At 37.3% G+C, this 16686-nt stretch overlaps 1 protein-coding gene across 2 annotated transcripts in view; it reads left to right on the top strand.

The window, feature by feature from the left end:
• OLA1 (Obg like ATPase 1) overlaps window positions 1-16686 on the top strand; it is a 189932-nt gene that overhangs the window by 139409 nt on the left and 33837 nt on the right. For both annotated transcript variants that reach the window (XM_056110333.1, XM_056110334.1), the window contains exons 6-7: window positions 2795-2875; window positions 3504-3601. In XM_056110333.1, coding sequence (XP_055966308.1) covers window positions 2795-2875; window positions 3504-3601 — 179 coding nt within the window. The remainder of the gene's footprint in view (window positions 1-2794; window positions 2876-3503; window positions 3602-16686) is intronic.

The following is a 16686-nucleotide window of genomic DNA, read 5'->3' as shown; positions in this document are numbered from 1 at the left end:
TTTTTTTTTCATTCATTAAGAATATATCATCTTTTTGGAGGGGTTGGGGAGGAGCAGGTGGGTTGGGTCACACCTTGCTTAAGAGGCTATTCCTGGCTCTGACTCAGCAGTGACCCCTGGTGGTATTTGGGGAACCGTATGGGTGCTGGGTACTCACATCGTCTTCCACAGCTACATAGGAGTGCCTTACCTCCCATGCTATCTCCTCAGGCCCCAATGTCGTTTAATATTTTGCTAAAATTAAAATTAAATCTTAGGCTAACAAAAATAACACATTGCAACTATGCCATTTAATGGTTATTTTATCATCATTATCTGGGCCTGAGATAGTAAAGGCACTTTCTTTGTATATAACCAACCATGGTTCTTCTATCCCTGGCAGCACATGGTCTCCTGATCACATCCAGGAGTGACTCTGAGCATCTGCTAATTGTGGCCCCCAATCCAAAAGGATAATATTACTGAAAATCTGTTTTTTCATCATTCTTAAGTAAAACTGGCATCTTTTAGTAATCAATGGTATCTTTTCTTGAGTATTCTTTTCTGGAGATAATTGAGAAAGTACTGAGTATGGCAAATTACTTAAAAATTCATGATGCTTTTCCTTTTAAACGTTCAAAAACTTGGTTACAGTTTATGAATTTTTAAAAAAATATTTGAATGTTAGAATTCAAGAAGTTTGAGAATTTAGGATTTAGTTCTCTGATTAGAATTTATTTCTAATTTTTAATACAGTATGTTGATTTCAGATACAGATAATGCCACAAAGCTTTTGTGATGAGATTTCTATGTCTAAACTGATGCTCTAGTTAATTTAAAATGAAAGAGAAATGCTGAAATTCCTTCACTAGAGACCAGCATTTTTGAGGCCCTTTGGTTTTACACTTTTTCATATAATTAGAATTTCCTTATTTTTAGTTTGGCTTTTGTCCATTTTCATCCCTTTTCTTTATTTAATTGATAAAACTAATGGAACCAAACATAAGATGGTGCCACTGTTTTCTTCTTCTTTTGTATAATCTTGTTGCATGTCTCTACATAAGCTGTTCTGGCCACTCATCATAGTAACCAGCTGGGCCATTTCACCTGCTGGAGCCATTAAAGAGGACGCTCTCCCCCTAGATTAATCCCCTCCGACATTAGTTTTTTGCACTGACAACTGGAGCAGGCATTCAGAATTTGCAGGTGGCCAGTGTGACGCACATAATTGCCTACAATTTTAGGCAATGAATAAAAATGGTCTACATTACTTGTCAAAGGTTGTATATGCAGTGCCAAGTGAGATCTATGGGAAGCCTTTTAGGGTTTAAAGAACAGTTAATAGCAAGGCTGCACAGGGCTTTTTTAATCATAATGCATTTGTAATATAGCACTTTGATCTTCTCCTTGTAGGAAATGGTGTTACATTAGCCACTTTTAAACATTTATGAGTGAAATTCAGTTATAGAAGAGTAAAAGTGATTATTCTTAAGCAGAACATGTTAGATTTCATTAAAAGTTTTTAGCTTGCCCCCTTCCTTGTTAAAATCGGTGGGAAGTCCTTTTCCTGGAGGGTTTCAAATCAGGATCTAAGGACGTAGGATTTTCCTTTATTTTTTCTATTGGTAATGCAAAATTAGGAAAGAAGGTATACTAAATATTGAGGTAATTTATACAAGTGGTCATTTATAGGATAATTGATTTATACTAAAGAAAATACATTGATGAAAATCCAATAGATCTATGCTGACTGTGTATTAACAATAAAGTTTGAGAAATATTGTTTAAAAAATACTCATAAATTATCTTTAACAGAAAACAAAAACAAAAACCAGAAAAAAAAAAAAAGAAAAGCTCAGATGACTCTCAAATGCACTTCTTCTAGAAGAGCCAAGCTTGACCTTTCAGACCCAAGAGCCTTTTATTAACACCTGCCTGTAAGGAGAACCTTGCCACACGCAGCTTTTAGATTCAGAACCACAAAACTGATGAGGAAAGGCTTGAAGGGTTCAGTTTGTGTCACTTGCTGTTTGCCGTTTCCATTTCACAGATGATTAATCTTTCTGTGAAGAAAGGCCAGAGAAACAAAGCACATTGGGCTCTTCCTGCAGTTACTCCTTCTGAATGCACACTAGCTTGCTAACTAAAAGGCCTTTAGATTTCCAGCTGAGAGAGATGTTCTGAAAGTGAATGCAGCTGGTTGGAGGTCACCAGTGCAGGGCTCTTGCCATTGTGTAATGGAGGCTTTGGCAGGTTTGGGGGGCGGAGGCGTTGTTGGAGCGAAATGGGAGAAGTGGGCAGGGAGAAGGTGTTGGCAAAATTAATTCAAAATAAAAAGGGTTTTGGTCAGTTGATTTCTTGTACTGGAGGGTAAATCATCAATAATAGGTTCAATTTCAGCGATTTTGTTTTCCTCTTTTAAGGAAAATATTATAATTCAATCTCTGCAATAACTTCCTCCCTCATTTCCTGAATAACAAATTTGTCTCACCTAGGGATGCAAAAATTGTTCTTTTTGCATCCCTAGGTAACACTAAAATATCATTAATTACTATAGTCCTATGTGTATTTGAAAATGTCTGACCTTTTAATGACAGATTGTTATTAATTTTACTCTAGTATTCCACTTTTATTATGATAAAAGTTTAATAGCTCAACAGTTTTATTGGAATTTGCTTTTTAAAAGGGTCTTGGAAATAATGATTGTGTGACTATTTAAAATACTGACTTTATCTTGAGGATTTGAGCATTTTAGTTTTAGTGTCTGAAAGCTGAATATTCATCTTGTATTTACCTTTTTTTCACTTGTGTATAGGACATAATGTGCAAGGTTAAATCCTGGGTTATAGATCAGAAGAAACCTGTTCGCTTCTATCATGATTGGAATGACAAAGAGGTGAGTTATAAATAGCGCACCCTGTTACTGCCTTTGCTTTGATTTTTAGAGAACAAGTTAGAGTTGTCTTTAGTTTTTATTTTCTTTATTTTTAGAGCCCCCCTCTGCTATGCTTAGATGTTGCTCTGGGCGGTGCACAGGGGACCATGTGGTACCTGGGATTGACACCAAGCTTCCCAGATACAAAGCAGATGCTTAGGCCATTGAGCACTTTCCAGCTCCTAGAGTTCTCTTTACATTACATCGATATTCTCTAGTTCAGGTTCCTTTCTTTTTATTTCTTCTGTTTTGCGTTGGCGCCACACCTGGCACTGCTCCGTTTGTTCCTGCAGTGTTTGGGAAGCCATATGGTGCTAGAGATGGAGCCCGGGATGCTGGAGCAGGTGCTCCAGCCCCTTGAAGTCTCTCTCTCTCTGGTGTGCAGCTTCCTTTCAAATGTTAAGCTTGTTCCCAAGTTGCCTTTCTCTTTTTTCTTTACTACTGATATTTCATCTCAATCTTTTGGAAACAATTATGCAAATAAAAATAAAAATATATATATAAATAAAAATAGCTGCTTATTTAAAATGATTTACAGTTAGTCAGTGACAATATTTACTCAACTTTCATCCTTTATCTCCCATTTTAGATTGAAGTGTTGAATAAATACTTATTTCTGACTTCAAAACCAATGGTCTATTTGGTTAATCTCTCTGAAAAAGACTACATTAGAAAGAAAAATAAATGGTAAGTTACCTCTCCCAGACATTCCCAGACCTGTTTTTACACACACAAACTTTCAGATATATAAATATATACATTTAAGTATATATATACATTTTATATACATAAAAGTTAATACATTTTATAATATATATATACACACCTAGATACTTATTATTATTTTAATGTTAACTATTTCGTTGGTTTGAAATATTTTGAAATTAAAGGGATTTAACTTCCTTACTAAATTTTGATTTTAATATTTTCTTCCTTATAATTAAAAAGTTTAACAGTGATAAGAGCTTACTCCAGTGTTTATATCTCAAGATGAGTTTCTTTAAATTAGGTGATACTGAATCATATTTGTTACTTCTCAAACTTGAATTAATAGCTATTTTGTTTCTTTTGCAAAAATGAGAATAAATGTATTAGGAGCTGTTAGCTATGTGGATATGTTTGCATAGTTTTAAAATTTTTATTTGGGATTATAGTTAGGTATTTTAAAATCAAGATCTATGCTTTAAAGTTGTTTTTAATGAATAGAACCGTGGGGAACAATTGGGAAGAAGACCTAGTTATATCTTTTCAATGCTTTTGAAGTATGCAAAGTAAAGAATACGTTCATATATATTGTCATTTTTGACAGTGTGTAATAAAAGATGCATAAGGTTTCTTTTTTTTTTCACTAATAACTTTGAAAAAAATCATACATTCATGTAACATGTTGGCCTGTACACATTTGGCACTGTGTTCACTTTGATTTGCCTCACTAAACACTCAGTATTTTATACTATTAAGTCATACAAACAAATTGTAACTATCCAAAGCAAAATATCTGAATTCTCTAAAAATATATTGCTGGTTTCTCCCTGTACTTCATTAAGTACTTAGATGCACATGGTTTCAATTTTCCATTAAAAATTCTCATTTCCATATGATATCAAAGAGTGAGAAGCTTTAAACTGAAAAATAAACATTCATAGACTGGAAGCCAAAACAATAATTAATGTCAGATGGTTAACTCCAATAAATCATTAGAATAAATTCTGTGAAATTACTGCAACTAAAAATGCCCTGTTGATATTACTATAAGACATTCTGTGTTCCTGATAGGAAACTGAATTTAGCCTCTTGAATGGTAATGTTCTAGAAAGCATAAACTTAACATGAAAATTCACTTCTGACTGCTCAGTTCTTCCAGTAGATAATGAACTTTAAAATAACCAGTTCTATCTTGTTTCAAATTCTTGTAAATTTTATGATTAATGTGTTAAAAATGGTTACCTTTGGGAAGGAATTCTTAAATTTATTACGTGACCTTCGTTAATAAATCTTCTCATTGTTGTATGAATGGTAAGGTTTCCCGAGGCTCCATGAAACAATACAGACATCAAAGTTTACATGAAAAGGGATGAGTCAGTTTCCTTGCCCAAAGGGGCTTCTCACACCTGTATTTGGATGATTACAGGTAGAACTCCCTGACTCTAATTGTATAGTAAATACCATTTCCCAGACCCTAATGGTAGACAGACTGCTTGGGAGACGCCAGTCTGTGATTTAGCTGTCGCCAGACACCCCATGTTTTTTGTGAGACCAGTTGATGATGATACGGTTATAGCCGATGGAAAGTAAACTCTTGCCTAAGTAGGAAGTTTTAATTTATGAAAGTGTGGAGGTATGGTTGATACCATTTTAAAACCAAATTTTAGATTTTTATCTGTAACGCGCGTGTGTGTGTGTGTGTGTGTGTGTGTGTGTGTGTGTGTGTGTGTGTGTTGAGAGGCGGGGGAGCGATCAGATCTTGTGGAAGTTAGTGTAATTGTAGCCGAAAGATCAAAGACTGGGTAACTGAGTGATGTTCCAGAAGAGAATTTACCACATAGCCATTTTCTGTACAGTTTCTGCCGCCTGCTGTTCCTATTTTCCCTCAAGCTAGCCATTGACTACCCCCTGTGCATCCCTGCTCGTAAAAAATGATTGAGGAAGTATTTGTCATGTATTTATGAGTGGGAAACATTGTGTGACAGGGAACGGCATCTACTGGAGCCAGAAAGATTGCCATTTTCCTTTCAGTCATTCATTCTGCTGCAGCTTTAAATCCTCTGTTTATACAACATAGCTTTGTATTAAAAAGTACAGGATGAATTTTTATCATTAAGGACATAAAGATTAGGTTTTCATCATGTAACACAACCAGCAGATGTCAATAGTTAAAATAATAGATTTTAACTACTAAATCTTCTTAATTTGTCTTAGCATCTTGGTTTTTGAGTAATGTTTTACTCATTTGCATTAACTGCCGGTTTAGCAAAAGAAAAAGGTGTATGTAGTTTTAAGTTGATATGTAGGATTACTGTAGCAATTAGGACTGACTTAAAGATGAAGTAATAAATGCTTTCATGGGCATTTTAGGTCTATAAAAATTATTTTAAGTAGGAAAGATGAAAAGAGGTGGGTTTGTGATTGGGGCTACAAGAAGACTAAAGAAACTATGTTTTAGTGGGTCACCTTTTCAGAAGTAATCGGTAGTTTAATTGCTTGTTAAAGTTCACTTTTAAATTTAAATGGTAGCATTTTATTTTTCAATTCTAGAAAAGAGAAGCTTTTTTGAAACATAAGTCTGTTGTGTTACTGAGTGAGATGTGTTGGTCTTTGAAAGATGTAAAACTTGGAAGGTCCCCCCAAATATGCTCACTGTATTTAGCAATATTGAAATAATCTTATTTCATTGATTTATGATTAAGACAAAAATTCTTGAGGCTAGAGAAATCACACAGGAGGTAGGGTGTTTGCCTTGCACGTGGCTGACCTGGGTTTGAATTCCTCACACCACATAATGGTCTCCTGAGCATCTTCAGAGATCACTCCTAAACTCAGAGCCAGGTATTCCAGCTATTGCCCCTGAGCACTGTTGGTTATGTCCCAAAAATGAAACAAGAAAAAAAAAAGAAAGGAAAAGGAACTCCTGAAGAGAAACTGACATGGCAGCTAGGTCACAATTTTAGTATATCACGTGACAACAATCAAGGTACAGTAAGCGGAATCCACAGAAATCTTTTGTCTTTTTACAAATTGCTATTCTCTAAATGAATAAAACTATAAACTACATAGTAATTGTGCCTTTGTAGTTTTGGGTGGGTCCCATGATTTTTGAACATTTTTAAAAAATTGATCTATTATTACTTAATTATAAGATTATCCTATATGTGGTATTAATTTTCATTTGAGATCACCTGCTGTTTTAAGGTGGCAAGCAGTACAGGACATTGAAACTGTCCAACCAGTGATAAATTAGAGGTTTACGTTTCAGTCTCTGCCCCTTTGCTCTGTTAGTAATATATGCTATCCAGTTATGAACTCAGGAAATTTAGTTTAGATATTTTGTATACCTACATTGCTCCCAATTATGTTTCATTTTTGTGTTCTCTTGCCACCATCTTTCTTAAAACTATTGTTAAAGGGTAATTATGTTTTATTCATTATACTATACATCAGTGGACTGGAGCAATAGCACAGTGGGTAGAGCATTTGCCTTGCACGCGGCTGACCCAGGTTCCATTCCTCCATCCATCTCAGAGAGCCCAGCAGGCTACCCAGAGTACCCCGCCCAAACTGCAGAGCCTTGCAAGCTCCCCATGGCATATTTGATATGCCAGAAGCAATAACAAGTCTCACAATGGAGATGTTGCTGGTGGCCACTTGAGCAAGTCAGATGAGCAAAGGGAGGACAGTGCTACAGTGCTGCTGTATATCCATAATCAACTAGAAAATGATGATGGATATATCTAAATGACTAAAATGTATCACATCCAGATTGTGCATATATGTGTATGGTCTATAACACATAATGAATATGCCCTGGTGGTTTTGTGGTCACTAAACATTGCCCTTTGGTTACCATGAGTCAGTTAATCTAAGTGGTGGAATTGATTAAAGACAGACATATTTGCAGTGTCTTCAAATTATTATATAATCAAGGGCAATGGGTCAAGTTCACTAAATGAATTTTAAATAGACAAATATTTTTAAACTTGCACCTTAATTTATCACCTTTTCCCCATCTTTCTCTTTTTTATCCATAATTTGTATGCAACAACTAAAATTAGTTTGGGGATACTCTGTATTGTTTGCTTGATTAGAAGAAGAAGGGTCAAATAAATCCAGTATTTTTTTGTTTCTTGAACTGTATACAGAATTACATGTGTTATATTTGAGCAAGTATAGATGAAGGAGGAAGTGTAGGTTTTTGGGAGTAGGAGGAGTATTCCTCGCAGTACTCAAGAGCTACCTCAGCTTGGTGCTCCAGGGACCTGGCAGTACCAGGAAGTGAACCTAGGTCCCCTATGAGCCCAAAGCTTGTGCTTTAGCCCATGGAACCATCTCTCCTGTCCCAAATGTCTTCATTTTTGGCAAAATTACCTATGTCTGCATAGAGCTCCAAATATAAAACTTTCTGAAACACTACAGCCAGAAGCCATTAATATCTCACAAGATATTCATTGAAGCTAAAATTTTAACACATATGCCACTTTGGGAAAAATCACATAGAACATTGGATTTACTTGAAACAAGGTAGCAATGAGTATTTTTAAATTATTCACTTAAGTCTAGAAGAGGATTTTTCAAGTAGATTTGAAATTAGATTCAGTCTATGTAGTTTTCAAGAACATACCTTTTTTAGAGAAAGCAAAATTCACATGAAAACTTCTTTAAAAACTACGTCTTTTTTATTAGTCTGGTAGAGTCACACCCTGAAATACCTTTGCTATGTTTCTTTGGGATTGAAGTTTATTTTTTATTACACGTGGCTCATACAGTTTCGGGGAACATTGTGTTGTGTCAGTTTCATTTGAAGTACCTAACAAGGTGGCCATGAGAACACATTTTTTTCTCAGTGCATTCCTACCACCTTGAAATGACAAGATACAATTAGTTGGTTCATTTTAATATGTGAGGAGTTTTTTAGCTGAATTAAATTTTACAGACTGAAATTTGTGGTGCTTTCCCTAAATAAGGTACTTTTTTTACTGATGGTAACTTTGTGAGGACTAGTGTTTATTTGATGCTTTGCCAGATAAAGAAAGGTTAATGGACTTATCAAGGGTATTCTAAAACTCTAAATGGTATGATTGGTTTCTTTAATAGATAAGATTTTTTTTTTGTTAGTTCATGAGATAGCACAGCGGATAGGTCGTTTTGCCTTGCACGCGCCCAACCCGGGTTTAATTCCTTCATCCCTCTCGGAGAGTCTGGCAATCTACTGAGAGTATCCCGCCCAAACGGCAGAGCCTGGCAAGCTCCCTGTGGCATATTCAATATGCCAAAAACAGTAACAACAAGTCTCACAATGGAAACGTTGCTGTTGGCCGCTCGGGCAAACAGATGATAAACGGGAGGACAGTGCTACATATACAGAAATGTAAATTGTGCTGAAGGAATAGAAATGAATCTAAAAAGAAAATGTTTCCTTAATATTCCATCCCTTACTGTTGCTTTTTTCTATTCTAATTGTTTCTGTTACTGTATGATGCTCAGTTACTTGCATTTTATTTTGTGCAATAAAACTTGGGAATAGGGCAAGAGAGATAATATACAGTAGATAGGGTGCTTACCTTTCACACAGCCAACCAACCCAGGTTCAGTTCCAGACACCAACAGGATTAATCCTTGAGCACCGAGCCAGGAGGCCAGGTTAACCCCTGAGCCCCTTCAAGTGTGGCCCAAAACCCAAAACAAAAGAAATCTTTGAAATAGATATAGACAGCACTATGAACTATGACACCATGTAGTTTCTGGTTAGTACGTTTTGTGGATCCAGTTCCCTATTTCTTTCCCTGATCAGGATCTTGAGAATTAAAGAATTTACTTAAAGAGATTAAAAAGACAATCACAGGAGATGGAGAACTGAAAGAAATGGGAGGTGAAAAGATCCACCCTCAGTCAAGGCATCTTTTTATTTGAAATATACTTTCGAATGTCACTGTGTATGTATATACATATTACAATATTTGTGAATTTCTTATTTTCACTTAAATGTCTTGGTTATTCTTTTAGCAATTTGTATTCTTTATTTTTAAAGTTTTATTTTGTTTGTTTAGGGGCCACCCTCTGAAAGGCTAAGGAGTTATTCCCTGGCTCTGCACTCAGGAATTACTCCTGATGGTGCTTGGGGGACCATTTGGGATGCTGGGATAATATCTGGGTCATCCCCGTGGAAGGCAAGTTCTCTCCTCACTGTACTGTTGATCTGGCCCCACAATTTCTTATCCAGAAGTATGAGTGTCCTAACGACTTACTCATCTTCAAACTAAATCATACTGTGTCTCTATATTATGAAAAATAACAGTCATTATTATAGAATTAATCACATTTTTATATGAACAGAATGTTATGAACTACCCCATTGTTCGTATTTGGAATTTCCCTTTGCTGATTCTCATTTTTGCTTAATACCATAATTTCCATTTACAGAAAGTTTCACAGAATTTGACAAAGCAGTGCTTTGGGAATGATCCATTGTTATCTTCATTTGCACCATCTGTTGCCTTATTTGTTTTTGATGATATAACTTACCAAGTATTTCAGGACTATCTTTGTAAGATATTTAAAGAATTTTGCTCCATGTAATAGGGACTTTTTTTAAAAAAAAATTCAAGATAGTAAAGCTTTTCTTAAAAAAACAGGTGTTCTCCTGGGTTTTATTGAGAAATTAAACATAACCTCCATATATGTATACACATAAGCAAGCTAGGACTTTAAAAGCAACATTTGGCTTTTAGCTAAAGTGTTCTATTTCACAAAGAAATGTCCCTGCCTCTCTACCCCAGTCACTCTGGTAAATCATTCAAGAACTGTTAGGTTTTTTTAAAAAATTTACGCTCGAGAGATTTGGTGACCTTTGAGTTTTGTTTCTAAAACTGAATTGAGATGAGTTATACTCATATAATGGGAATTTTGACTAGTATTGGTAGAGATGGAGGAGAATTTTGAAGCCTAGAAATTATAGGACCATTGGAGTTAGACAGTACAAGAATTTCTCTTGTGAAGGGTTTATTTTGATTATTGGGGGGATAGATTGGGGGGGCACACCTGACTTTGCTTAGAGCTTAACCCTGGCTCTGCACTCAGTGATCACATAGGTGGAGCTTAGGGGACCATGTGGAGTGCTGGGGATTGAATCTGGGTGAGATATGTGCAGTTCACCTGCTATATTCTCTCTTCAGCCACTCTTGTGATGGCTTTAAAGTGGAACCTTAATGCAATATGCAGGGTCTGAGTAATATTCCCACCCACCCCCCCAACCACCCCCGGGAGGCTATTGAGAAGGAAAGGAAATAAGAAGGCACATTTGGGAGCAATTTCAGGATTTTGCCTAATGCTTCCTGCTTATGCAGGCAGGATAGACCTGGGGAATGTTATTCTTTGCTCTGCTTTCCCTTGCTTTCTCGTGTTCCCCATTCATAGGATTTACCTGTGGAGTGAATGTTGTAGTTCAGCTATATTATAACGACTTTTGAAGGTTGGACCATAATGCCAAGGGCCACTTGATTACATTGGTCCTACTAAGAAAATGAATTCTAAGAAACTTTGGGTGCCATCTGTTTATTCTTTTAGAGAGTACATATTATCAGAATTTTTAAAAATAATTTTAGTACTTTAGAATTTGAAATGCTAGTGTTAATGTCTTTATTTGCTAACTTGCTCTTCTACCTCAGGCAGAAAATACTTAGCTGTTTGTGTAGCAGAAGACAGTTCATCAGAATCTTTATTTGGAGGGTGAGGGGAATGGGCTGTCAACATGCAAATTAATGTGTGCTGGTCTCTAGAACTCATTTTAAATGAGCCTTCTGGAGGCTAGAGAGATAATGCAGAAGTTAAGGTGTTTGCCTCAAGGTATGGTCCTACTACCGTATGGTCCCCGAGGACCACCAGAAATGATCCCTGAGTACAGAGCCAGGAGTAAGCTCTGAGCTCAGCTGGGTATCGCACCAAACCAAAATAAAATAGAATTTATTATATAAAGCATATTTCCCAAGTTTAATTATCATACTCAAAAAAAGAATATGACAAAAGAAGTGTGATTTTTCTACTTTTCTAAGTTCACCTTCTGCATATTTTCCCTTATATATTATATAATATGCACACTGTACTGCCTAGCTTATAGATTGTGTGTGTGTGTGTGTGTGTCTGTGTGTCTGTGTGTCTTTGTGTAACTGCTGTATTCCCATGCTTTGAAACAGTTTTCCTCCAAAACAAAGTCAGGCAAATGTGTGCCATCTATTTTGGGGTAGTTGGAGTGACACGCCCCTTACTTTCCGGCCTTTGTCCCATACTGCCCCCAATCTGCCACCTTACCCCCTTTCTCAGATGAAGCCCTATGGCTTCACCTTTTACATCTTAGAAGGATTTTATTGTCACTCTTTCAACCCCATTAGAGAACAGCTTTAAGTGTTACTTACAGTAACATAATTTAAAAAATACTTATTTTTTCCAAAAGTTTAGGCCATTCCTGGCAGTGCTCAAGGGACCATGTGGTGTCAGGAATCAAACCTGGACTTCTGCATGCTTTGATGGACTCTAATCCTTTGAGCCATCTTCTTGGCCCTCCTTTTTTTTTTTTAAATTCCCAGTCCCTCTTTCCCTCTTTTTCTGCTGTAGTTGCTGTTAGGATTGGGTATCTCACACACACACACACACACACACACACACACACACACACTTGGTTGTGGTCCTTGCAAACTTGGCTCTGGTGCTTGCCAGCTCACTTATGCTGCTTACACATTCTTACACATTGCTGCCCACTCTGTGGCAGAAGTCACACATTGTTGGAGGGTACACATTGTCCCAAACATCGGTATCTCCAGAACTGCCCAGCACATATGGAAACCTAACTCCCAGCTTCATGTTATCTATAACTTAATTTAAAATTGTAAAGAGTCGAAATTGTAAAATAATATTCCTTATGAAGATTGAGCTATTGAGAAGACAGTTACTAATCATTGAGCAGTGCATGAGTTCCAGCCCTTTGGCTCTCTCACCACCTAAACTGCTTTTTGTTTGTTTGGGGGCCACACCCAGTGATGCTCAGAGATAACTCCTGGCTCTGCACTCAGGAATCACTACTCCTGGCAATTCTCTGGGGAATCTTATGGGTTATAGGAGATCAAGCCCGAACCCAGGTTAGTTGCATGCAAGGCAAACACCCTACCCGCTGTATTATCTCCCTAGCCCATCACCTAAAATTATTACCTTTTAAATTGTGCCATTTTTCTTTTGTCTGTCCTGTCCTCACCCTTCTTTTAAATTGCACTGACTTAGCTTTTTCTATGGGAAATTCAAAAGGCGTGTAACAAATCACCATTTACTATTGAGATCCTGCTAGTGTGGCAGACACCGCTTTGAGCTTAGGAAGTGCTAGGGGAACAGATAGGATATGGAAGGGAACCTAGGGACATAGGTGGAAGGAAACTGACACCGGTTGTGGGATTGGTGCTGTAGTATTGTATGTCTAAAAGTCAACTATGAATAATTTTGTAAATCACCGTGCTTTAACTAAAAAAAAGTAGAAAGAAAAGGAAATGAGATATTACCAAAGAATAACAAATATAAATTTTTCATGAATACTTATTAAGCATTAATATTGTATACATTTTATAGATAGGATAATAGGAGAGATTATAGAATGTGCCCAAATTCTTAAATCAAGTAGTAAAAATAAATCCATGTAACTTGAATATTTGTGCCTGTACAAAGTATATGTCTTTAGAAGTATTTTTAAAAATTTGCTTTAATTAGGAAAATATTCTCAAAATGTAACAGGGTAAAAACTTAGCTGCTGGTGTCTTTGCCTTGGCTTGTGGGGCAACAACAATATGATCCCCCAGAACTGCCAAGTATATATCATTTTTAAGTGTATGTCATTTAGAATCTGGTGGAAAAATACATTGAGTTTTATGAAACCAAAATTTAAAATTGCACAATTTTCCAGTCTAAAATACTACTTAGACAAGGACTTAGAAAACGCCTATGGCCACATATAGATTTTTACATATTATATGTACTGTATGTATATGTGTTTCAATATATTAAAATAAATATATGATATTTAAATATGCGCAGAATTTTTTTTGCATACTATACATTTCATTGAGAATATTTCTTCTTGGGTAACACTGGTGAAGGGAAGTTGACACTGGTGGTGGGATGATGCTAGAATATTATATGTTTAAAACTCAACTATCAATAATTGTGTAGGTCATGTTTCTTTAATAAAATAATTTTTTTTAAAAGAATATTTCTTCAGGAGAGCATAGGGGTTAAGACCTTACATACAGCCAACCTCTGTTTAATTCTTGCCACCACCTGCAGGTTCCTGTGTGTGCACTGTCAGATATGACTTCTGGGTAGGGTGCTTGCTTTGCATGCAGCTGACCAGGTTCAATCCCAGTGCCCCATATGCTTCCCCAAGCCCTGCCAGGAGTGATCCCTGAGTGCTCAGCTAGAAATAAGCTCTAAGCTCTGCTGAGTGACACTCCAAAACAAAAACCTAAAAAAAAAAAAAAACCCAAAACTTGATAATAATAAAAGAGACTAGAGAAATAGTACAGCTGGTAGGGTGCATGCCCTGCACGTGGCCAATCTGGTTTCAGTCCCCAGCACCCCATATGATCCCTTGAATGTCTGCATGCAGAGTCAGGGATAACCCCTGAACCAGGAGCAAACATTCCTGGGTGTGGCCCAAAACATGAAAAGAATAATAATAGTGGTGATAATTCTTTAGGGACCAGAGAGATAGATTGAAAAACTGAGCATGTAATTTGACTGAAGGAATCCATGGTTGACCTGTAAGACCCCATATGGTCCCCCAGAACTGCCAAGCGCAACTCCTTAACACTGTCCCAGGACTAGCTCCTGGAGTACCACCAAATGTTCCCCCAAAGCAAACAAATGAATACTTCACTGCTGTGGGTAAAGGAGTTGATGTATAAATGAACAGGGAATATGAAATAGAGCAATGGCAGATAGGCCAGAGAAGTAACATGAAGACCTGAGTTCATGCTTTATTTTGCATGAGCCGGATGCCTAGTGCTGTATGATCTTGCAGACTCAGCAGGAGCAGACCCTTGGCATTGAGCTGGGATTAGTCACTGTACTGGGTCTGACTTTCACCTCTCCAATTAAACAGCAGGTTATTGATATTCTTGAATAGTGTTAGTTGACATTATCAGTCAACATATAGTGAACAGTTAACTGAATACTTATCTAGACATTTAAGACTGCCAGCACCTTTTATGAAGCAGGTACCATTATTATTTTAAGTAAGGCAAACCAGTTAAAGATTTGAGAAAATTTGGGCTGAAGAAATAGTAGAGGGGCAAGGCACATACATGCCTTGTATGAACTGGCCCAAGCACTGCCAGGTGTGATTCGTGAGCACAGAGCCAGGAGCAAACCCTGAGTACCACCACTGTTGTGACCCCAAAACAAATAAAAAGGATTTGAAGAAAGTAGTCAAAGTTACATAGACAGTCACTGGTGCCAAGATTCAGATTTAAGCATTTGTCTTCAAAATCATGTTCTTTACAGCTTTGCCATTGTGAGCACTGGGGTATTGGTAAAAGCAAGGGAGGAAGACAAGGCCTGAGTAATAGGTCATTGCTGTGCTTGCTAGATTTCCTATCACTAGACATTTTAATTAAATTTTTAATCACAATGGAGACATTACTGGTGCCCGCTCGAGTAAATCTATGAACAATGGGAGGACAGTAATACAGTGTTATATAATAGTTCACAATATTTGATTACATTTAATAGTCAGACACCAATCCCACCACCCATTACACCTTCCCACCATCATATTTTGTATGTTTCTATCCCAAACCCCAACCCCTGCCCCAAAGCTAAACTGAAATAAATATTTTGTATTGTTTGTTATGAAAAACCACTGAAAATGCTCCAAAAAAGTTTTCTTAGAGGAAAGAGTGTGAAGATTGTTGTATTTCACTGAGGGGCCGTTAAGCCCTTTCATAAGAGATCGCTAACATGTTGTTAAATGTTGAGCCTTGTGTGCTGATATATATATATATATACACACACACACACATATATCACTGTCACTGTCCTCTCGTTGTTCATTGATTTGCTCGAGCGGGCCCAGTAACGTCTCCATTGGAGACTTTGTTGTTACTGTGTTTGGCATATCGAATACATCAGGGGTAGCTTGCCAGGCTCTGCCGTGCAGGCGAGATACTCTCGGTAGCTTGCCGGGCTCTCCGAGAGGGACGGAGGAATTGAATTTGGGTCAGCCATGTTGGCTGCGTGCAAGGCAAATGCCCTACTGCTGTGCTATCACTCCTGCCCTCACACACACACACACACACACATATATATATACTGATGATATATAGATATATACATATATATATCCGTAAAAAAAGTATTTCCCTCTAAGATTGGTTGCCTCCTACTTTGAACCTCATCAACTGCGGTATGGTACTCTTGGAGTATGGGTAGGGTGTGTGGTATGAAGTGTCACAGCCATGCAGTCTAATTATAGGTTCACTGGTGGGTGAAGCTCAGCCCGAGTATGTGGAGAGTGGCCATGAGCATGGCAGCAGTTGAGTTCTGGAGGTTTTCAGCTGCTGGGACTGGGTCCCTTGGGGCGGGGAGGGGTTCAGCAACATGGTTATGGCAAGTGTCATGTTATTCTCCCTTCTGGGAGAGAAGGACATGCAACTTTCACTACAGACTTTCTTGGGTTTGTTTTCTGGTGATGCTCAGGGGTTACTCCCTGCTCTGCACTCAGTAATCATTCCTGGTGATGCTTGGACTATATGGAATGGCCAGGATTCGAACCCAAGATGGCCGTATACAAGGAAAATGCCCGACCCGCTGTACTATCTCTCCAGCCTTCAGATTTCATGTAAAGAGTGATCATTGCATGGTTCATAGACTATGAGGTTTCAGAGAGAAAATTCACTATGACCTGATTAGAGGAGATATAAAAGCAATACCTAAACCTACTTAATTTCATGGACTTAATTCTGAAAGTGACTTTCCAAACACCAATTTAATAACCCTTTGTAGGTAAAATACTATAAGGAGACCAG

This window comes from Sorex fumeus, unplaced genomic scaffold (assembly GCF_029834395.1).
Source record: "Sorex fumeus unplaced genomic scaffold, SorFum_2.1 ptg000009l, whole genome shotgun sequence".
NCBI lineage: Eukaryota > Metazoa > Chordata > Mammalia > Eulipotyphla > Soricidae > Sorex > Sorex fumeus.
This window is presented reverse-complemented; position numbering and strand designations above follow the sequence as displayed.